The 17,506-nt window shown below is 40.2% G+C and overlaps 1 protein-coding gene across 2 annotated transcripts in view; it reads right to left on the minus strand.

Moving 5' to 3' along the window:
- The window catches only part of MYOM1 (myomesin 1), a 93,087-nt gene that overhangs the window by 13,241 nt on the left and 62,340 nt on the right, over positions 1-17,506 (minus strand). For both annotated transcript variants that reach the window (XM_067467460.1, XM_067467459.1), the window contains 9 exons: positions 15,686-15,842; positions 14,895-15,001; positions 14,673-14,717; positions 10,095-10,231; positions 9,117-9,261; positions 6,684-6,743; positions 6,439-6,506; positions 4,993-5,106; positions 921-1,008 (listed from right to left, as the gene is read on the minus strand). In XM_067467460.1, coding sequence (XP_067323561.1) covers positions 921-1,008; positions 4,993-5,106; positions 6,439-6,506; positions 6,684-6,743; positions 9,117-9,261; positions 10,095-10,231; positions 14,673-14,717; positions 14,895-15,001; positions 15,686-15,842 — 921 coding nt within the window. The remainder of the gene's footprint in view (positions 1-920; positions 1,009-4,992; positions 5,107-6,438; positions 6,507-6,683; positions 6,744-9,116; positions 9,262-10,094; positions 10,232-14,672; positions 14,718-14,894; positions 15,002-15,685; positions 15,843-17,506) is intronic.

A 17,506-nucleotide genomic window follows, 5' to 3' on the forward strand; every position in this document is an offset into this window, starting at 1 on the left:
CATTCACCGTGTTTAAATACTGCTTTAACTCCTTTGGCTTGTCCCTCATCAGGAGAATATGACATGGAAAATCAATTATGCTCTGCTGCCTAATTACTATATTCTAAAACACCCTCGATTGTAAGACACACACTAATTTCAGTACCATCAATAGAAATATATACCTATAAAAGTACGTACGATACACTCCATTTTTAGATACATTTCTATTGGGGGATGGGGTGTTTTAGAATGGAAGAAATGCAGTAATTAAATCTGTTGGAAATGTTGACTTCTTCAGGACTTGCCTAAGTTCAAAGTACAATATGACCCTCATATCTGCAAAACTATGGATAATAACTAATCTTATTGCAACCCCATCTAGCCTAGGAATACCATAGGGCTGCAATAGAGGCCCTAAACTGCATAGAAATTGCGTATTTTGTTGGACATGGACCAATGAAATCAGATACTGCTCCGATGGTTCATACTATAATACAAATAGCAACACTGCCCTGTGATAGCACTGGTTATTTAAGTGTCCTAAAATCCCCTGCAACTTTGCAGAGTGTGCATACTTTGCCAGCTGTATCTTGAAATTTAAGATGTGGATTTGAACATCCCCATGATATCCCAAGGGTTTCTGGGGTACATCTCTTGGATGGTAGGCTAAGCAACCAAGGGTTTCAAAATAGCTTAGGCTACTCAGGCTTTTTCTAGAGACAGACTTCCAATTTTGCAATTGGTATGAAGTTTATTTAGAGAGCTGCTGGAATTCGACTGTGTACAGTTTTATGTTTTATTGCTAATTTATTGTGTGATGAAGATCACAGTTCTGTGCATACTTAGTTATAGAGTAAGCCAAATCAATGTTGTGAGTCTTCGTTCCAAGTCACCATTCAGAAAACTGTGTTGCATATTATACAACATGAAAGTCTCACCTCCTTCTACAAGTTTCAGTATGCTTTTGTCCTTTCCTCTATCATCTTTCAATATTACTTCATATATGCCAGCATCCTTCTTAGAAAACTGTGAAGAAAGCAGTATCAATGAGCAGGAAGCAAGGGTGAGACATTCTATGTACAATACAGGAAATCAAGGAAGAGGACAAATGGCTGATCTGCCATAATTAGGACTTATGTATTATGATTTCTAATAATGTATTAATCAGTGACTTTTTCTAATCACAAAATGTTCATAACCAGAAAGGCTATGAAGGAAATACATTATTCCCCCCTCTCCCAAATATCTGTCAGGGATACATTCATGTGAATATGTGTTATTTTTTCCTTTTTCTGTGTCAGGAACAACTTGAGAAACTGCAAGTCGCTTCTAGTGTGAGAGAACCAGCTGCCTGCAAGGATGTTGCGCAGGGGATGCCCAGATTTTTTTTTACCATCCTTGTGGGAGACTTCTCTCATGTCCCCACATGGGGAGCTGGAGCTGACAGAGGGAGCTCAACCCACTCTCCCCAGATTCAGACTGCTAACCTATCAGTCAGCAGTTCTGCTGACACAAGGGTTAAAACCATTGCACCACCAGGGGCTCCTGATGGATGTGAATATGTAAAAAATGTGGATATGTGAAACTGTGGATAACAGTTTTTTTGTCGTGTCAGGAGTGACTTGAGAAACTGCAAGTCGCTTCTGGTGTGAGAGAATTGGCCATCTGCAAGGATATTGCCCAGGGAACACCTGAATGATTTGGTGTTATAACAGTGAACCCTATTGATATGAAGAATACCGTAGAGTCATGCTGGAGGACCCAAACTGCATAGAAAGGCACTATTTAGTTAGAAGTTAGTAAATAAAAACACTGATAGTAGTATTTCATACTTGGGTGTCATACTAAATCCCTTTTTCTGGAAGTTAACACAAAATAGAAAGGCCTGAAGACCAAGGAATGCCATTAAGGTTTTTTTTCTAATAAGCCCATCCTTCTTTCCTAAAAAGAAGTAACAATAAACAAAAAGACAATTCTATGTTGAAGATATAAGAGCCAGACTGTGTTATCCTGATGTGTTACTATGTTGTTCCCACCACACTATGGTCCCTCTCTACCAGGCCTAAGGTAAAACTCTCTGTTTCTCACACACTGGCATTGACTTGCCTTTCATTCATCATGTGAGGAGGGAGAAATAGGTCAAAGATTTTTTTAAAAGCTCAAATGGCTTTAATGCAGTTCAAAGATACAACAGAGAAAAAAGTGAGTTCAGAAATGAATGAATGAAAAAATAAATAAACACGCACACATGACTTTATCCTAAGTGACGTACTACAATCTACTTCCAGTAAGAACTTATTCTCGTACAGTTGATTGAAGGTTCAAGTGACTGTCCTGTCATTTAGCTTTTGCACAGGATGAGAGAGTCAGAAGGGCAGCCCTCTGAGCCAAAGAACGAGGACCTCATACAAACTGGTAGCCCTGTAGAAACGTTTTAACGCTGATGAGAATGGAATTATTCATGGCAGTCAGTTTCTGAATTAATGAAGTCTGGGAGAATAGCCAGAGCGTAACTTCCTTCTTCCAGACACTTATCTGAAGAAGAGTTCATTGTTCAACTATATCCCTTCCTCCATCCCTTCGTTTCTGCTAAGCCTGCAATGCATTGGATAATTATTCCTGCCTTTTTATTAGCATTGTCACCTCTTATTTAGTGTCTCTCATTATTTCCACACTAGTTGTTTAGTATCACTCTTTGTTCACCTTTTTCTTTCAAAGTGTATCCGGCTAGATTGTCTCCATATCATTTTATTCTAACATTTTTGTATTACTTTCATCAAATTTACCAGGGTTAGTTTGTGGATATCTTTTGGGATTTTTTTAAAAATATGATTGCACAAGTTGGATTGGCAAATCTCTCATAAACACGCTCTTAATTGCCACTTGAATATTTCTCTTTATTGTACAGTATTGTTAGTTCCTTTTCAGTGGAGGAATTTTGATTATTGGTGTCTTACTATTTTATATTTTGACTATAATTGGCTATTTTTATCTTTTCCACGGTGTATACAATCACACCATTTCATCCATTCTTCCTTCCCATTTTGAGTTATGTAGCTTCCAGTGCAGTGCATCCTAAAATAAAAGCTTACTCTTTCTTGCATTTTTTTTTGTATTCTCAGTCTTGATGATTAAGGAGGCTGTCAAGGTCCTGAACCGGTGCCTGGCCGCTGTGACGGTCTGGATGAGGGCGAACAAATTGAAATTGAATCCAGACAAGACAGAGGTACTCCTGGTCAGTCGCAAGGCCGAACAGGGCATAGGGTTACAGCCTGTGTTGGATGGGGCCACACTCCCCCTGAAGATGCAGGTTCGCAGCTTGGGTGTGATCCTGGACTCATTGCTGAGCCTGGAACCCCAGGTTTCGGCGGTGACCAGGGGAGCATTTGCACAGCTAAAGCTTGTGCGCCAGCTGCGCCCATACCTTGGGAAGTCTGACTTGGCCACGGTAGTCCACGCTCTGGTTACATCCCGTTTAGACTACTGCAACGCTCTCTACGTGGGGTTGCCTTTGAAGACAGCTCGGAAGCTCCAACTAGTCCAACGCTCGGCAGCCATGATTTTAACAGGAGCGGAGCGCAGGGAGCATACAACCCCCCTGTTGCGCCAACTCCACTGGCTACCGATCTGCTACCGGGCTGAATTCAAAGTGCTGGCGTTGGCCTTTAAAGCCCTAAACGGTTCCGGCCCAAGCTACCTATCTGACTGCATCTCTGCCTATGAACCCACCAGGAGTTTGAGATCTTCCGGGGAGACCCTGCTCTCGATCCCGCCTGCTTCTCAAGCTCGGCTGGCGGGGACGAGAGATAGGGCCTTTTCTGTGGTGGCCCCCCAGCTTTGGAACATCCTCCCCATAGAGGTACGATCAGCCCCTTCGCTGATGGTGTTTCGGAAAAGATTGAAGACATGGATGTTTAAACAAGCATTCGGTTAATCCGTTGTAACGAATTGTGATGACTAAGGATTGGTTATACACGGACGATGAATTTTGGATTACGATTCCAGTTATGAGATGCATAGGATTGTTATTGGTGGCCCAATAATTTGTACTGTATATGTGTTTTATGCTTTTAACTGAATATTGTTTTTTAAATGTTGTAAACCGCAATGAGTCGCCGATTTAGGCTGAGATATTAGCGGTATACAAGTGCATTAATAAATAAATATTATTGTCTTAGATCCTGCCTTTTTCCCAATGATGTGATATGGCAGCTCCAACATTTTTTTAAAAAAAACAATGAAGTTTAAAAAGCTATAAATAAACTTGAATGAAAGAACATAAAGGTTATGAAGGGACAATTGAACCATAAAGCCCTATACAGTTCTGGCCCAGCTTACTTGTCCGAATGCATCTCCTTCTACATCCCGCCTCACAGTTTAAGATCATCCAGGGAGGCCCTGCTCTAGCTCCCACTAGCGTCGCAAATACGTATGGTGGGGGCAAGAGTCAGGGCCTTCTCGGCTGAGGCCCCCTGCCTGTGGAACTCGCTTCCCACAGAGGTAAAATGGGCTTCGTCCCTCCTATCTTTTAGGAAGAAAGCCTGGGACCAAGCTTTTGGACTGGAGGCGTAAACAGCACTTTGGATATGGAATTCGACTGGAATGGTGATACAGCTGTTAATACTGTTTTTACCTTTTTAATTAATGTTCTATTTATTGTTTTAATTGTTGTTATATTGCTTTGTAATATGTAGTGGCATCAAATTGTTGCCAAATGTAAGCCGTCCTGAGTCCCCCTTCGGGGGTTGAGAAAGAACGGGGTAGAAACACTGGAAACAAAATAAATAAATAAATAAATAAATAAATAAATAAAATATAAAACTTGAAAACATTAAAATTTGTTAAAAGGTTACAGTCAGCCCTCCACATTTGCTGGGTTCAGGGGTGTAGGGCCCTCGTAAAAGTGGGAAAAAGTGAGGAAGAACATTGCTAAGAGAAGACTCTGCCCATTTAGGGAATCATCTATCTTATCAAAAGTGACCATTTTCAACAGAAAAAAGGATCACCAACCTCTGTTATCAGCAAAGTACACACACCATCCTTGAAGTCATGCTTTTCATCAACCATTATCTCCCTTTCATCTTTATACCAGACAATGTGTGTTTCTTTCTTAATATTAGCCACCTGGAATGGAAAAACATGGGTAAGTTCACTTTCGTATTTGTAAGGGAAAGGGTTAAACTAGATTTTGTCATTTGACCAGAAAAATCAGAAAAAAATACACAGTATTTTGTCATTTGACCATTTTAGCATTTCTTCTTGAGGCAAGTTAAGAAGCATTGTATACATTTAAAGCAGTGGTTCCCAACCTTTTTTGACCAAGGGTCACTTGACCAGAGACCACTCTCCAACATTAGTACCAAAAGGGTTACAAATTAGCTTTTGGTCAACTTTAGATTTGGTTTGGTTATTTGGGGAGCTAATTAAGAAAATTGCATTGGATAGACCACATCAGCTCTTGTTTCTGATACAGAACATATGCCATTCAGTAGTCACCATCCGCTTGCCCACAGAAAACCATATTTAATAATTTATAGCTGATGTGGTCTATCCAAAGCAATTTTCTGAATCAGCACCCCAAATAACCCCAGGAACAGGCCTAAAAACAAAGACACCAAGGCACCCCCACTTCCAGGCACCACATGGAACGGCACCGCTCAGGGGGAGGGAAGAGGAGGAGAAACAGCAGTCAGGAGGCTTGTTGTCATGCCTTTTGTGGGTAGTCAGCCTCTCCCCTCCCGACATCCCCATTGCCTCAGCACAGAGGGTTTTGCGAGACCAGTCGCTCTTGTTGCAACGGTGTAGTAACAATGAGGTCGAAGACCATATTTTAGATCTTGGGGACCACTGCTAGTCCACAGACCACAGGCTGGGAACTAATGTTTTAAAGGGAAAGATCCACAGCACATTGTACAATGGGCAATAGTTATATTATGATACTGTAGTGAAGTGTTAATTATCATTTAAAACATTTAAAACATTAAAAAAGAGATACCACCTTCAATGTATTCAATGCCATCTGATTTTAGATGCTGAATAGGTGGATGGGATGTCTGCAAGGAATGCAGAGAACTCCAAACAGGGCTAGAAAATATCAGTAATTGTGCCTGAAAACGGGGAAAGTCATGGCTGCCAGTCAGAACTGACAATATTGGGTTAGATGGAGAAAGTGCTCTGATTCAGTATAAGGCAACTTCCTATGGTGATATGAGAGCATTTCCCATCTGACTTTATTCTCCAGTTCTGAATCAACCCAATGCAGTGTGTGTGTGTGTATCATATCTATCTGTCTATCTATCAATGAATGTCTGTACAAAATCTGCGGTTCTGGTCTTTACTTAAGATGCAAAAGAAGTATCTTTGACTCTGTCAACGCATCTGACAAGTAAGTGATACTTATATGTCTTAGTTTTGTTTGTGTAATAATATGCTCTCCAAAGTGCAGCTGTTACTTACCTTGCATTTCAATAATACATCGCATTCAGGAGTAACTTCCCATCCCAGATACTCCACAAAATGCGGACCTGTTTGAAATGATTTGTAAAATAATATCCCTCAGAAATTAATGCATAAATAGAATTAAAATACTTTTCATTCTCAATTGTTTTGCTAAATAGACTTTATCAAATCCCAAATATATACAGCTGAATTAAACTAGCTAATCAATTTTATATACTAATCTCCTGTTTGTGTGATGTTACCTTGTTTCCTGAACCACTCTTGCCTCTGGAATTCTGCTTCTTTCTGTAATTTCTGGAACACTATGGATGAAAAAAAAAACAGATCAATGTACATTGAAATCTCGACTTACGAGCATCCCTACTTAAGGGTTTTTTGAGTTACGAGCCATCCCCCCATTGGGTTTTTAAATTCAAGATATGAGTAGAGATTTGAGTTGCGATCTAGCGCGAGAACTACCACAAGAGGCAGCTGAACGTTTTGCAAAACTGCCACTCTCATGGTAGTTTTGCAAGATAGATCTATGGCTCAAAGGGATTCCTGTACACTGACTTCATTGAGACGTATTCTCAGATAAGGTTTTATAGGATTGCAGCTTTAATGAGGCTTCTACATACAAATCATCCACTATTTGAGTGCTATAGATGCATATCCATATATTTTATTTGAAAAAATGTCAGTGAGATTGCATGTACATTATATACATATAATAGTTAGTGTACATATACTTCCCAAAATGCAGTAAGGATTTTAAAAAGCAGAACTAGAAGAGGGATGACAGAAAAGTAGTTTTGGATTTTAATGCTACACAATTATAGTGTTATGATTCCACTTTAATTGCCATGGCAACATTCTATGGAATCCTGTACTTTGTAGTTTAGGGAGTGACATTTAGGAATCTCAGTCAGGAGGCTGTACTCAACTATCTACAAACAACAGGACCGCCTTCAACCTGGAAACCGATGTTCTCACTGCAGGAGAACGTGTGGATCAAGAATAGGGATCCACAGCCACCTACGAACCCACCACCAAGACACCAGACTTAGAGGACCATCATCCTCTGGCTACAAAGGACCACTTAACAAACTAACTCAACTATCTAGAAACAACAGGATTGGATAGGATGTTGCCATGGCAGTTAAGGTGGAATTGAAGTTCTATAACTGTATAATGTGAAAGGGACATTCGTTTCAAAACAGGTCAACCTAAACAGGATCTTTTTACATTTATTTGAAAAAGTGGATTAGGTCCACCTTAAAAGAATTGAAGTGCACCCCATGTGATTACATCCTACTAAGAGTGCCAACCAGAGTGGGAGTTAAGCAAACGAGTATTGTATTGCATTGTACACTAAAGATTCTGAACTAATCAAATTTACAATGTGATTATCCCAGCTGACCTGGATTGCCCTTCCTATTATTACATTTTGGCATGTATTAAGTAAAATCATCAAAACCACATGAGTTTCGCAAATCAATCACTAGGTCCCATTAAACTAATTGTAATATTTTGGCAGTACAGCAGTGATCAGTAAACACTGCTGTAGTTGATCTAATATGTTTTTTAAAAGAAACAGTTCACAATGAAGATCAAGGAAGGGAAAGTATGATATTGAAGGTGTACTGAAGAAGTAATAAAATATGTCAGATTGAAATAATTATAAATATGAACTGCCATCATTTATATAGGAAACAGTTTTCATTATGTTAAACCATTCCATCTGAAATATAAATTGAATACTCATTCACATAGATGTGCAATGGAGAGTTCAGATCACAGAGTGACTGCCTAATGGCTAAAGTATTCTGGAAATCTATTACAAAATACTGCAGCCAAGCTCCAAAGAATGATTTAAGGAATATTGTGTATCTAGATGAATTCCTTTTACAATGGACAGAAATAAACGATTTGAAACACACTGTGACTAGATACCTTTACCCGGGCTTATAGAATACTGATTTCTGCATAACAGACAAGCAACTAATTCAAAAACACTATTGACTATATGGACCAAATGAATTACCATATTTCATTGCATAATAGTCATCATTGCATAATACCTGCACCCCTTTTTCTCATAAAAAAGGGAAAAAGTAATACTATTACGGGATGAAATACAGTATTTATTTTGTAGCACTTCTACAGGTTAGCTGGTAATATTATAAATCATTATTTTGATATACCACAAAAATACAAAATAAAATGTATAGGGGTCACATTAAGTGAAATAATGGCAGTATCCCAGACTGTCAGGAATGTAAATTACAGTAGAGTCTCGTTTATCCATCCTTTGCTCATCCAACGTTCTGTATTATCCAACACAGTCTGCCTCCTGCCCAGATCCACAGCTGTTTCAATACATTGTGATGTTTTGGTGCTAAATTTGTAAATACAGTAATTAATACATAATTTTACCGTGTATTGAACTGCTTTTTCTGACCATTTGTTGTAAAACATGATGTTTTTGTGCTTAATTTGTAAAATTGTAATAAAATTTGACGATTAACAGGCTTTTCCTTAACCTCTCTTTATTATCCAACATTTTCACTTATCCAATGTTCTTCCAGCCCACTTATGTTGGATAAGTGAGACCCTACTGTAACGTTCAAGTCAAAAGATTCAATAATGAAGCATACTGTACAGTTGTTTAAACAAAAAGTTTTGGAGCAGCTTACCATCACCAATAAGAACAAGACTGGATTGATTGGTTGCTTTTCCATCTTGAAGTTGAAAGGTGTAAGTGCCTTCATCCTCGTCTTCCAGTCTATCCATAACCATTTCAATCATTCCAGAATTGTGATCAATCTTCATCTTATATTTCTTCCAGAACAAAGATAAAATGAATTGGAAAGTCATCTTCACAGTTTCTGAAATGTTATATTCACGAAGCCTCCAAAGATTTAATGAAAATAGTGCATCAGCTAAACATTGAGCACCTATCTAATTTTCCTCTGTGCTCAAACATAAGGGAAAACTGTTGAGCAAGTCCCGACATTGCTATATTTGTGTGTTTTCAAGTCATGTATTGTGTCAGTCACACAGACACCCAGTTTTCATTTATAATTATAAGAGATGACCTTTGCTTTAGTTATGAAGCCAGAGCTCCCACTTGCTTATAAAGTTTGTCACAATCCAACTTCAAGGACAAATTAAAGTGGATCTATTGTATCAATGGAGCTTAATTATGTCTTCACTTATTCAGTTTCCATTCATTTAATATTTTCGCTCTGGTTGGGATTAGCAAGTGGATTTAGCCTCTATGCTTATTGTTAAAATTTGAAGGGAAAAAAAAACCAAACAAACTCAAAGTGGAAATATCTTGTGCCAGTTTTAGTTTGGTGAGGAACCTACACAATTTGGCAGAGAAAGATAAAACTGCAACTTCATGATTCCACAGCATTGAAGTGGCACCCAACTCCAATAACTGTACAATGTAGATGCACCCAGAAAATTACCACTATAAAACTGTACAAATCATTAAAATAAAACTTTAACACAATTTCCAAAAGTAATAATAAAATCATACATGAAATGCAATATAAATAACACAATATAAGCTGGTATGTGAAATTATCTGAACATTTTTTTGGAGAAAAGCATCCATATTCCAGTAGCTGCAGATCACATTTGGCCTCAAGAAACCATTAGCTTACCTCTCCATGAACAATTCCCTTGTCATTGAATACAAAATTGACTTTAGCACTGCCAGACATTTTCTCAGCCTGCATCCAGAATCGCACCTGACCCTTCTCCAGAATTTCAACTGCCAACTCAGATTTAAGGGGGATGACTGTTAACAAAGAAAGAGAATGTCAAAGAGAATGGTCTGCTCCTAAGCAAAAACGTTTCCACCAGTTATAGGACAGATTTCTTACTGCCATTGGATTATTTTAACTTGCATGTTTTCTAAACATTGCAGGGTAGAGCAAGACACCAAAAAATGGAGTGGGGCTTACATAAAGACAGAAATAAGTGGTTCACATAATTGATGAATATGGGTAATGTTACCTAACCAAAACCAATACTTTCACTTGGTCTTTAGGCAGAACTCAAAACCTGTTAATAACGACTTCCTGACTGTTGAAGGCTTTCATGGCCGGAATCACTGGGCTGCTATGAGTTTTCCAAGTTGTATGGCCATATTCCAGAAGCATTCGGATCTTGGGTTATAAGGACAGTGTAGAAGGGGTCTAGGGGCCCTTCCAGACAGGCCCTATATCCCAAGATCTGATCCCAGGTTTTCTGTTTATCCCAGATTATCTGGCAGTGTGGACTCATATAATCCAGTTCAAAGCAGATAACCTGGGATGGGATCTTGGGTTATAAGGACAGTGTAGAAGGGGTGAAAATTGCTGGAAGAAACATTAACAACCTCAGATATGCAGATGACACCACCCTGATGGCCGAAAGCGAGGAGGAGCTGAGGAGCCTTCTAATCAAGGTGAAAGAAGAAAGCGCAAAAGCCGGGTTGCAGCTAAACGTCAAAAAAACCAAGATTATGGCAACAAGAATGATTGACAACTGGAAAATAGAGGGAGAAACCGTGGAGGCCGTGACAGACTTTGTATTTCTAGGTGCAAAGATTACTGCAGATGCAGACTGTGGCCAGGAAATCAGAAGACGCTTACTTCTTGGGAGAAGAGCAATGTCCAGTCTCGATAAAATAGTAAAGAGTAGAGACATCAGACTGACAACAAAGATCCGCCTAGTCAAAGCCATGGTATTCCCTGTAGTCACCTACGGATGTGAGAGCTGGACCTTAGGGAAGGCTGAGCGAAGGAAGATCGATGCTTTTGAGCTGTGGTGTTGGAGGAAAGTGCTGAGAGTGCCTTGGACTGCAAGAAGATCCAACCAGTCCATCCTCCAGGAAATAAAGCCCGACTGCTCACTGGAGGGAAAGATACTAGAGACAAAGTTGAAGTACTTTGGCCACATCATGAGGAGACAGGAAAGCCTAGAGAAGACAATTATGCTGGGGAAAGTGGAAGGCAAAAGGAAGAGGGGCCGACCAAGGGCAAGATGGATGGATGGCATCCTTGAAGTGACTGGACTGACCTTGAGGGAGCTGGGGGTGGTAACGGCTGACAGGGAGCTCTGGCGTGGGCTGGTCCATGAGGTCACGAAGAGTCGGAGACGACTGAACGAATGAACAACAACAACAAGAAGGGGTCTAGGGGCCGTTCCAGACAGGCCCTAGACCCCTTCTACACTGTCCTTATAACCCAAGATCCCATCCCAGGTTATCTGCTTTGAACTGGATTATATGAGTCCACACTGCCAGATAATCTGGGATAAACAGAAAACCTGGGATCAGATCTTGGGATATAGGGCCTGTCTGGAAGGGCCCCTAGACCCCTTCTACACTGTCCTTATAACCCAAGATCCGATCCCAGGTTATATGCTTTGAACTGGATTATATGAGTCTGCACTGCCAGATAATCGGGGATAAACAGAAAACCTGGGATCAGATCTTGGGATATAGGGCCTGTCTGGAAGGGCCCCTAGACCCCTTCTACACTGACCTTATAACCCAAGATCCGATCCCAGGTTATATGCTTTGAACTGGATTATATGAGTCTGCACTGCCAGATAATCGGGGATAAACAGAAAACCTGGGATCAGATCTTGGGATATAGGGTCTGTCTGGAAGGGTCCCTAGACCCCTTCTACACTGTCCTTATAACCCAAGATCCGATCCCAGGTTATCTGCTTTGAACTGGATTATATGAGTCCGCACTACCAGATAATCTGGGATAAACAGAAAACCTGGGATCAGATCTTGGAATATAGGGCCTGTCTGGAAGGCCCCTAGACCCCTTCTACACTGTCCTTATAACCCAAGATCCGATCCCAGGTTATCTGCTTTGAACTGGATTATATGAGTCCGCACTGCCAGATAATCTGGGATAAACAGAAAACCTGGAATATGAGGTTTTAAAGATTGAACTGCAAAGACTCTGGCACAAGCCAGTGAAAATGGTCCCAGTGGTGATTGGCAGACTGGGTGCAGTGCCTAAAGACCTTGGCCTGCACTTAAACACAATCAGCACTGACAAAATCATGATCTGCCTGCCAGCTGCAGAAGGCGACCTTACTGGGATCTGCATGCATTATTCACCTATACATCACACAGTCCTAGATACTTGTGAAGTGTCCCACGTGTGATCCAATACAACTTTCTGCCCCATATAACAACAACAACAACAAAAACAACAACAAACCCACAAACAACAGCAAGTCAAAGTTATACCAGGTTCCCTCATCCTTTCTGCCCCATATAATAAAATAATGATAATGATAATGATAATGATAATGATAATATAATAACAATAACAGTAAGTGGGGCCAGGAAGTTCTTGGATGCAGAGGAGAAGACTCCAACTCCCACTATTCCTCGCAGCCACAGGCCCTTTCCTTGTAAGCAGGTGACTAGAACTGACCTGGCCTTGAGCCCCTCCTGCTCCTCCCCGATCTTGAATAACTGGAGGCAGGCACGCGGGCGCCTCCTCGCACACAGCTGCTCTCGCCTCCTCCTGCACGCACGCACACAGGCACAGAGTGGAGGGAAACACACGAGCCCGCCTTTCCCGTCCAACTGTGGGGCGCATGCGCAGAGCCAGAAGGGAGGCCGCGGACTCTGTGTAGCCTTCAAGAGGGAGAGGGAGGCAGAGAAAGGTTGCCGAGGGGAGGGGGAATTTACAAAGGCGCCCTTGTGCCTCTGGCAAAAAAAAAACTATTCAGCGGTCGCTTACCTAGCGTAATGCAAGAACCGCCCCTGGAAATAGGCAAGCATCGAAGCAACTCTGCCCACCCCCCTTTTCAATCTCAAAAGCTCGTTCAAAAGTCTATTTATTGTGATAACATTTGAAAATAAATAGAAAGAGACAACCTCATGACCTTATATATCTTCAAAACTCAGACAAGCTCACTGCCACATGTGTCTGTGCTTGCATCAGCCTAAGGCAGGAGGAGATTGCTCTATGCTGCTTTTGTGTTACTCCCAGATCTATGGCAATTTGAAACTCTTGTGTGTTGTTAGATGTGAATATTCTAACCTAAAATAGATCAAAAAACAGGCCTTGACACCCAGAGGCTAGGATAAAATAAGTTAGAAATGATTTAACCATTTATTGCTGTGAAGGAGGAAATATTTACTAAGCTTGTTTCATATAAAACCTGAGTATGGAAAGGGCTGGAGATGACAGCTTCTCAAATCCTCCAGGCTGGAATTTTAATCTAAAAAAGTAACTTTTCCAAGCTCAACTTCACACTGGTAGTTTGAAAGAATCTCCATCCAACTGAGTTTTTTTTGGAACTTTAACTCATGGCAAACAATAGGCTCATTCTTCCCTCTGCCCCCTCCTTCCATGATGAAAGACAAGATGAACACAGTCAGGTTAGACTTGCAAGTCAATTGATGGTGTCTATATGTGTGGAAGGAAAAAGGAAGAGGGGCCGAATAAGGTGAAGATGGATGGATATTATCCTTCAATTGATTGACTTGACCTTAAAGTTGCTGGGGTGGAGACAGCTGACAGGGAACTCTGGTATAGGCGGGTCCATAAGGTCATAAAGAGTCATAAGCGACTGAATAAATAAACAACAACAAAAATGCATGTGTACTGAAAAGAAGCCTGTGCAAAAGATCAGTTGAAGCTGCTTTTAAAAAAGTAAAACAGCTTTTAAAATAATACACAATAAAAATAAATAATATAATATAAAATTAAATAAAATAAGATTAGTTCCTAAACACATGGTGGAACAGGCACCATCTTAATTGTGAAATTGTGACAAAGAACGAAATGGGTTGTTGTAGGTTTTTCAGGCTATATGGCCATGTTCTAGAAGCATTCTCTCCTCACAACCTCTCAGGATGCCTGCCATAGATGTAGGCGAAACCTCAGGAGAGAATGCTTCTAGAACATGGCCATATGGCCTGAAAACCCTACAACAACCCAGTGATTCCAGCCATGAAAGCCTTCAACAATACAAAGAAAGAAATAAGCAAACATTTGTAAATGCTGTGTTCCTGGGGAAATTATACATAGGGCCCCACTATGCATGGAAGTTAATCACGCATCCATAAAGGTGGGCACTTGCATCACGACCTTACTTCTGTGTTACAATCCCATTAGTGTGGTTTATATGATTATAGTGGAGGCCGACACATGCAAGCCTCCCAGAAATATTAATGCTACATACTACACCCTTCCCACTTTGATAACACTTACCAGGGAATTTGTGTGCATGGCTGAGTGCAAGGAGACGTTTCATTTCTGCAAGACAAGGTCAGAGAGAGGAATGAGGGGAAAAGCCACACATCTGATATATTTGCACAATTGATTTTGCAATCCTTCATTTTCATTTTGATTGAAGCATAGTTTGTTTGTACACAGCATAAACAGCAAAGGGAACACTGATATGTACTACAGCCAGAAGGTTTTGGTGCTTACCATCCTCATCTAATGTATAGCTTGATGAGAAGCCATCTGTGTCAGTTACAATACAGGAATAAATACCCAAATCTTCTTCACTGAGATCTTTAAAGGCAGCTTTTGACCTTTAAGATAGAAGAGCTTTGTTTAAGCCACAGATACACACTCATCTCGTTTATCAAAGGATACTTACATAATTGCAATGGCGGGTGAGCGTGTTCATGAAGATCTGTTGGTCCAGGCATGCCACTGGACTCAATTTATCATGCTAGAATACTTTATGTACACAAATCTATAGAAAGCTTTGTGGGCAAAGCCTAAACTGATGCACATAACACAAAGTAGGAGACAGTAAGAGATCGTGCACATAACATAGAGCAGTGATTCTCAACCTGTGGGTCCCCAGATGTTTTGGCCTTCAACTCCCAGAATCCTAACAGCTGGTAAACTGGCTGGGATTTCTGGGAGTTGTAAGCCAAAACACCTAGGGACCCCCAGGTTGAGAACCACTGACATAGAGGGATCAAACTAGATGTTACATAGAAGATACAGTATATGGTGGCTCTTTCCCCCCTTACATATTGTTCTTCTAAATGTAGGCATAGGGAAGAGGAAGAGGTAGTTTGGATCTGGTGCAGTTTTCTATCAATTCTTTCTGATTGAGCTGAATTTGCACTACAGTTTCAGAATAATTTGAATGGCATCCTACTGAAAGAATGTAATTTAAACATGAAGTGAGCATAAAGTACACATGTTACCAAATATATATTTCCCCTATAGTGATTTGTTCTGTTTCTCAATTTTCTTACTTTCCACCTTTGGTGTCAATGGCTAATCGGGAGTCATCCTCAATTGGTTCATAATTTTTGGACCAAACAAATTTAGAGTCTGCAGTCATCTGATCACATTCAAAGTTCAATGAAATAACTCCATTGTCATCCACTTCAACCACAACTTCTTTTGTCCCTATAAAATCAAAAGATTAAAAATATATCTGGCATTTGAGCTTAAAAAAACCTGTGGTGAAAAATCTGATTAATAAAATTCATCAAAAGCAGGAAAGCCCTGAACCATATTTAAAGTAGTGACAAAATCAATATTAAAACTGAACAAAAGCTAGCTTCCATGTTCATGGAGGGGGTTCCCTTACCAGAAGAATCACATTATTTTCTGGTAATGTTTTAGAGGCAAGATCCTATGGGGCCCATCTGACCTTCAAGCTACAATTGATCCTTCTTTTATTTGCCATGATGAGGAGGTTTTTTTAATGGGCTAATATTACTGCAGATGAAACAGCTCATGGGAAGCCTTCAGAGCAATCTTGTGTCCCATTAGAACTGTAAGGTTAAATTTTAACTGGAGTTTGTTGAAATAATGGTTTAAAGTTGAGTTAAAATAAGCCATAATTAAATTAAACCATTTTACAGAAGAAAGTTTTCAAAACCAAGCCAGGGGGTGATGTGAAGTGTTTTATGCATTTTAATAGCATTTTAATGGATTTAACGGATTTAACTATTTATTTTTAATAGTCCCTTGTTGGATTCCATTTTAGTGTCTAATTATGTTTTAGATGTTAAGCTATATATTGTATTGTTCACTGCTTTGAATATATTGTAAAAGAAAAAAGTGAGGTATAAATGTATATAATAAAAATAAAAAATAAAATTAACCACTGTTTGTCAAAATTCCTATGTAGGAGGGCAAACTTAACTCCTTCAAATTGTGAGTCCAGAGAGAAGCTAAGCTGTTCTCTTTTGACCTCATTATGTGGGGCTCTTTCTCTGTCCTAGGACACTGCCGAGACGGAGATAGGACGGAGACCGTTGGAGTCCATCACAGTGTGTTCAGAGCTATCCTGAGAACATAGGTGACTTCTCTTGTTCTCATTCAAGAAGCCGGGGAGACAGCACAGGGTGAAGCCAAGGACAGAAGGGAAGCACGGTGTAATGGTAAGGAGCTGATGCTTTCCCCCATTGCCCCACAGATTCTCCTGCTTTCCTCCAGGTTATGGATCTCCATCTGACAAGGTCCTTAATGATAAATAATGATTTATGATGAAGTAAGGTGTGATTTTCTTCCAAACTGGAATACTTGTTTACGTTCCAGAATTTTATATGGTAGAAATAAAATGTAAACTTATGTAAAGGAGAGCGACTAAAATGATAAAAGGTCTGGAGAACAAGCCCTATGAGGAGCGGCTTAAGGAGCTGGGCATGTTTAGCCTGAAGAAGAGAAGGCTGAGAGGGGATATGATAGCCATGTATAAATATGTGAGAAGAAGCCACAGGGAGGAGGGAGCAAGCTTGTTTTCTGCTTCCCTGGAGACTAGGACACGGAACAATGGCTTCAAACTACAAGAGAGGAGATTACATCTGAACATGAGGAAGAACTTCCTGACTGTGAGAGCCGTTCAGCAGTGGAACTCTTTGCCCCAGAGTGTGGTGGAGGCTCCTTCTTTGGAAGCTTTTAAACAGAGGCTGGATGGCCATCTGTCAGGGGTGATTTGAATGCAATATTCCTGCTTCTTGGCAGGGGGTTGGACTGGATGGCCCATGAGGTCTCTTCCAACTCTTTGATTCTATGATTCTATGATTCTATGAAATCTGTTGATTGTGATTCTTACCTTATTT

Source organism: Anolis sagrei, chromosome 4 (assembly GCF_037176765.1).
Source record: "Anolis sagrei isolate rAnoSag1 chromosome 4, rAnoSag1.mat, whole genome shotgun sequence".
Taxonomy (NCBI): Eukaryota; Metazoa; Chordata; class Lepidosauria; order Squamata; family Dactyloidae; genus Anolis; species Anolis sagrei.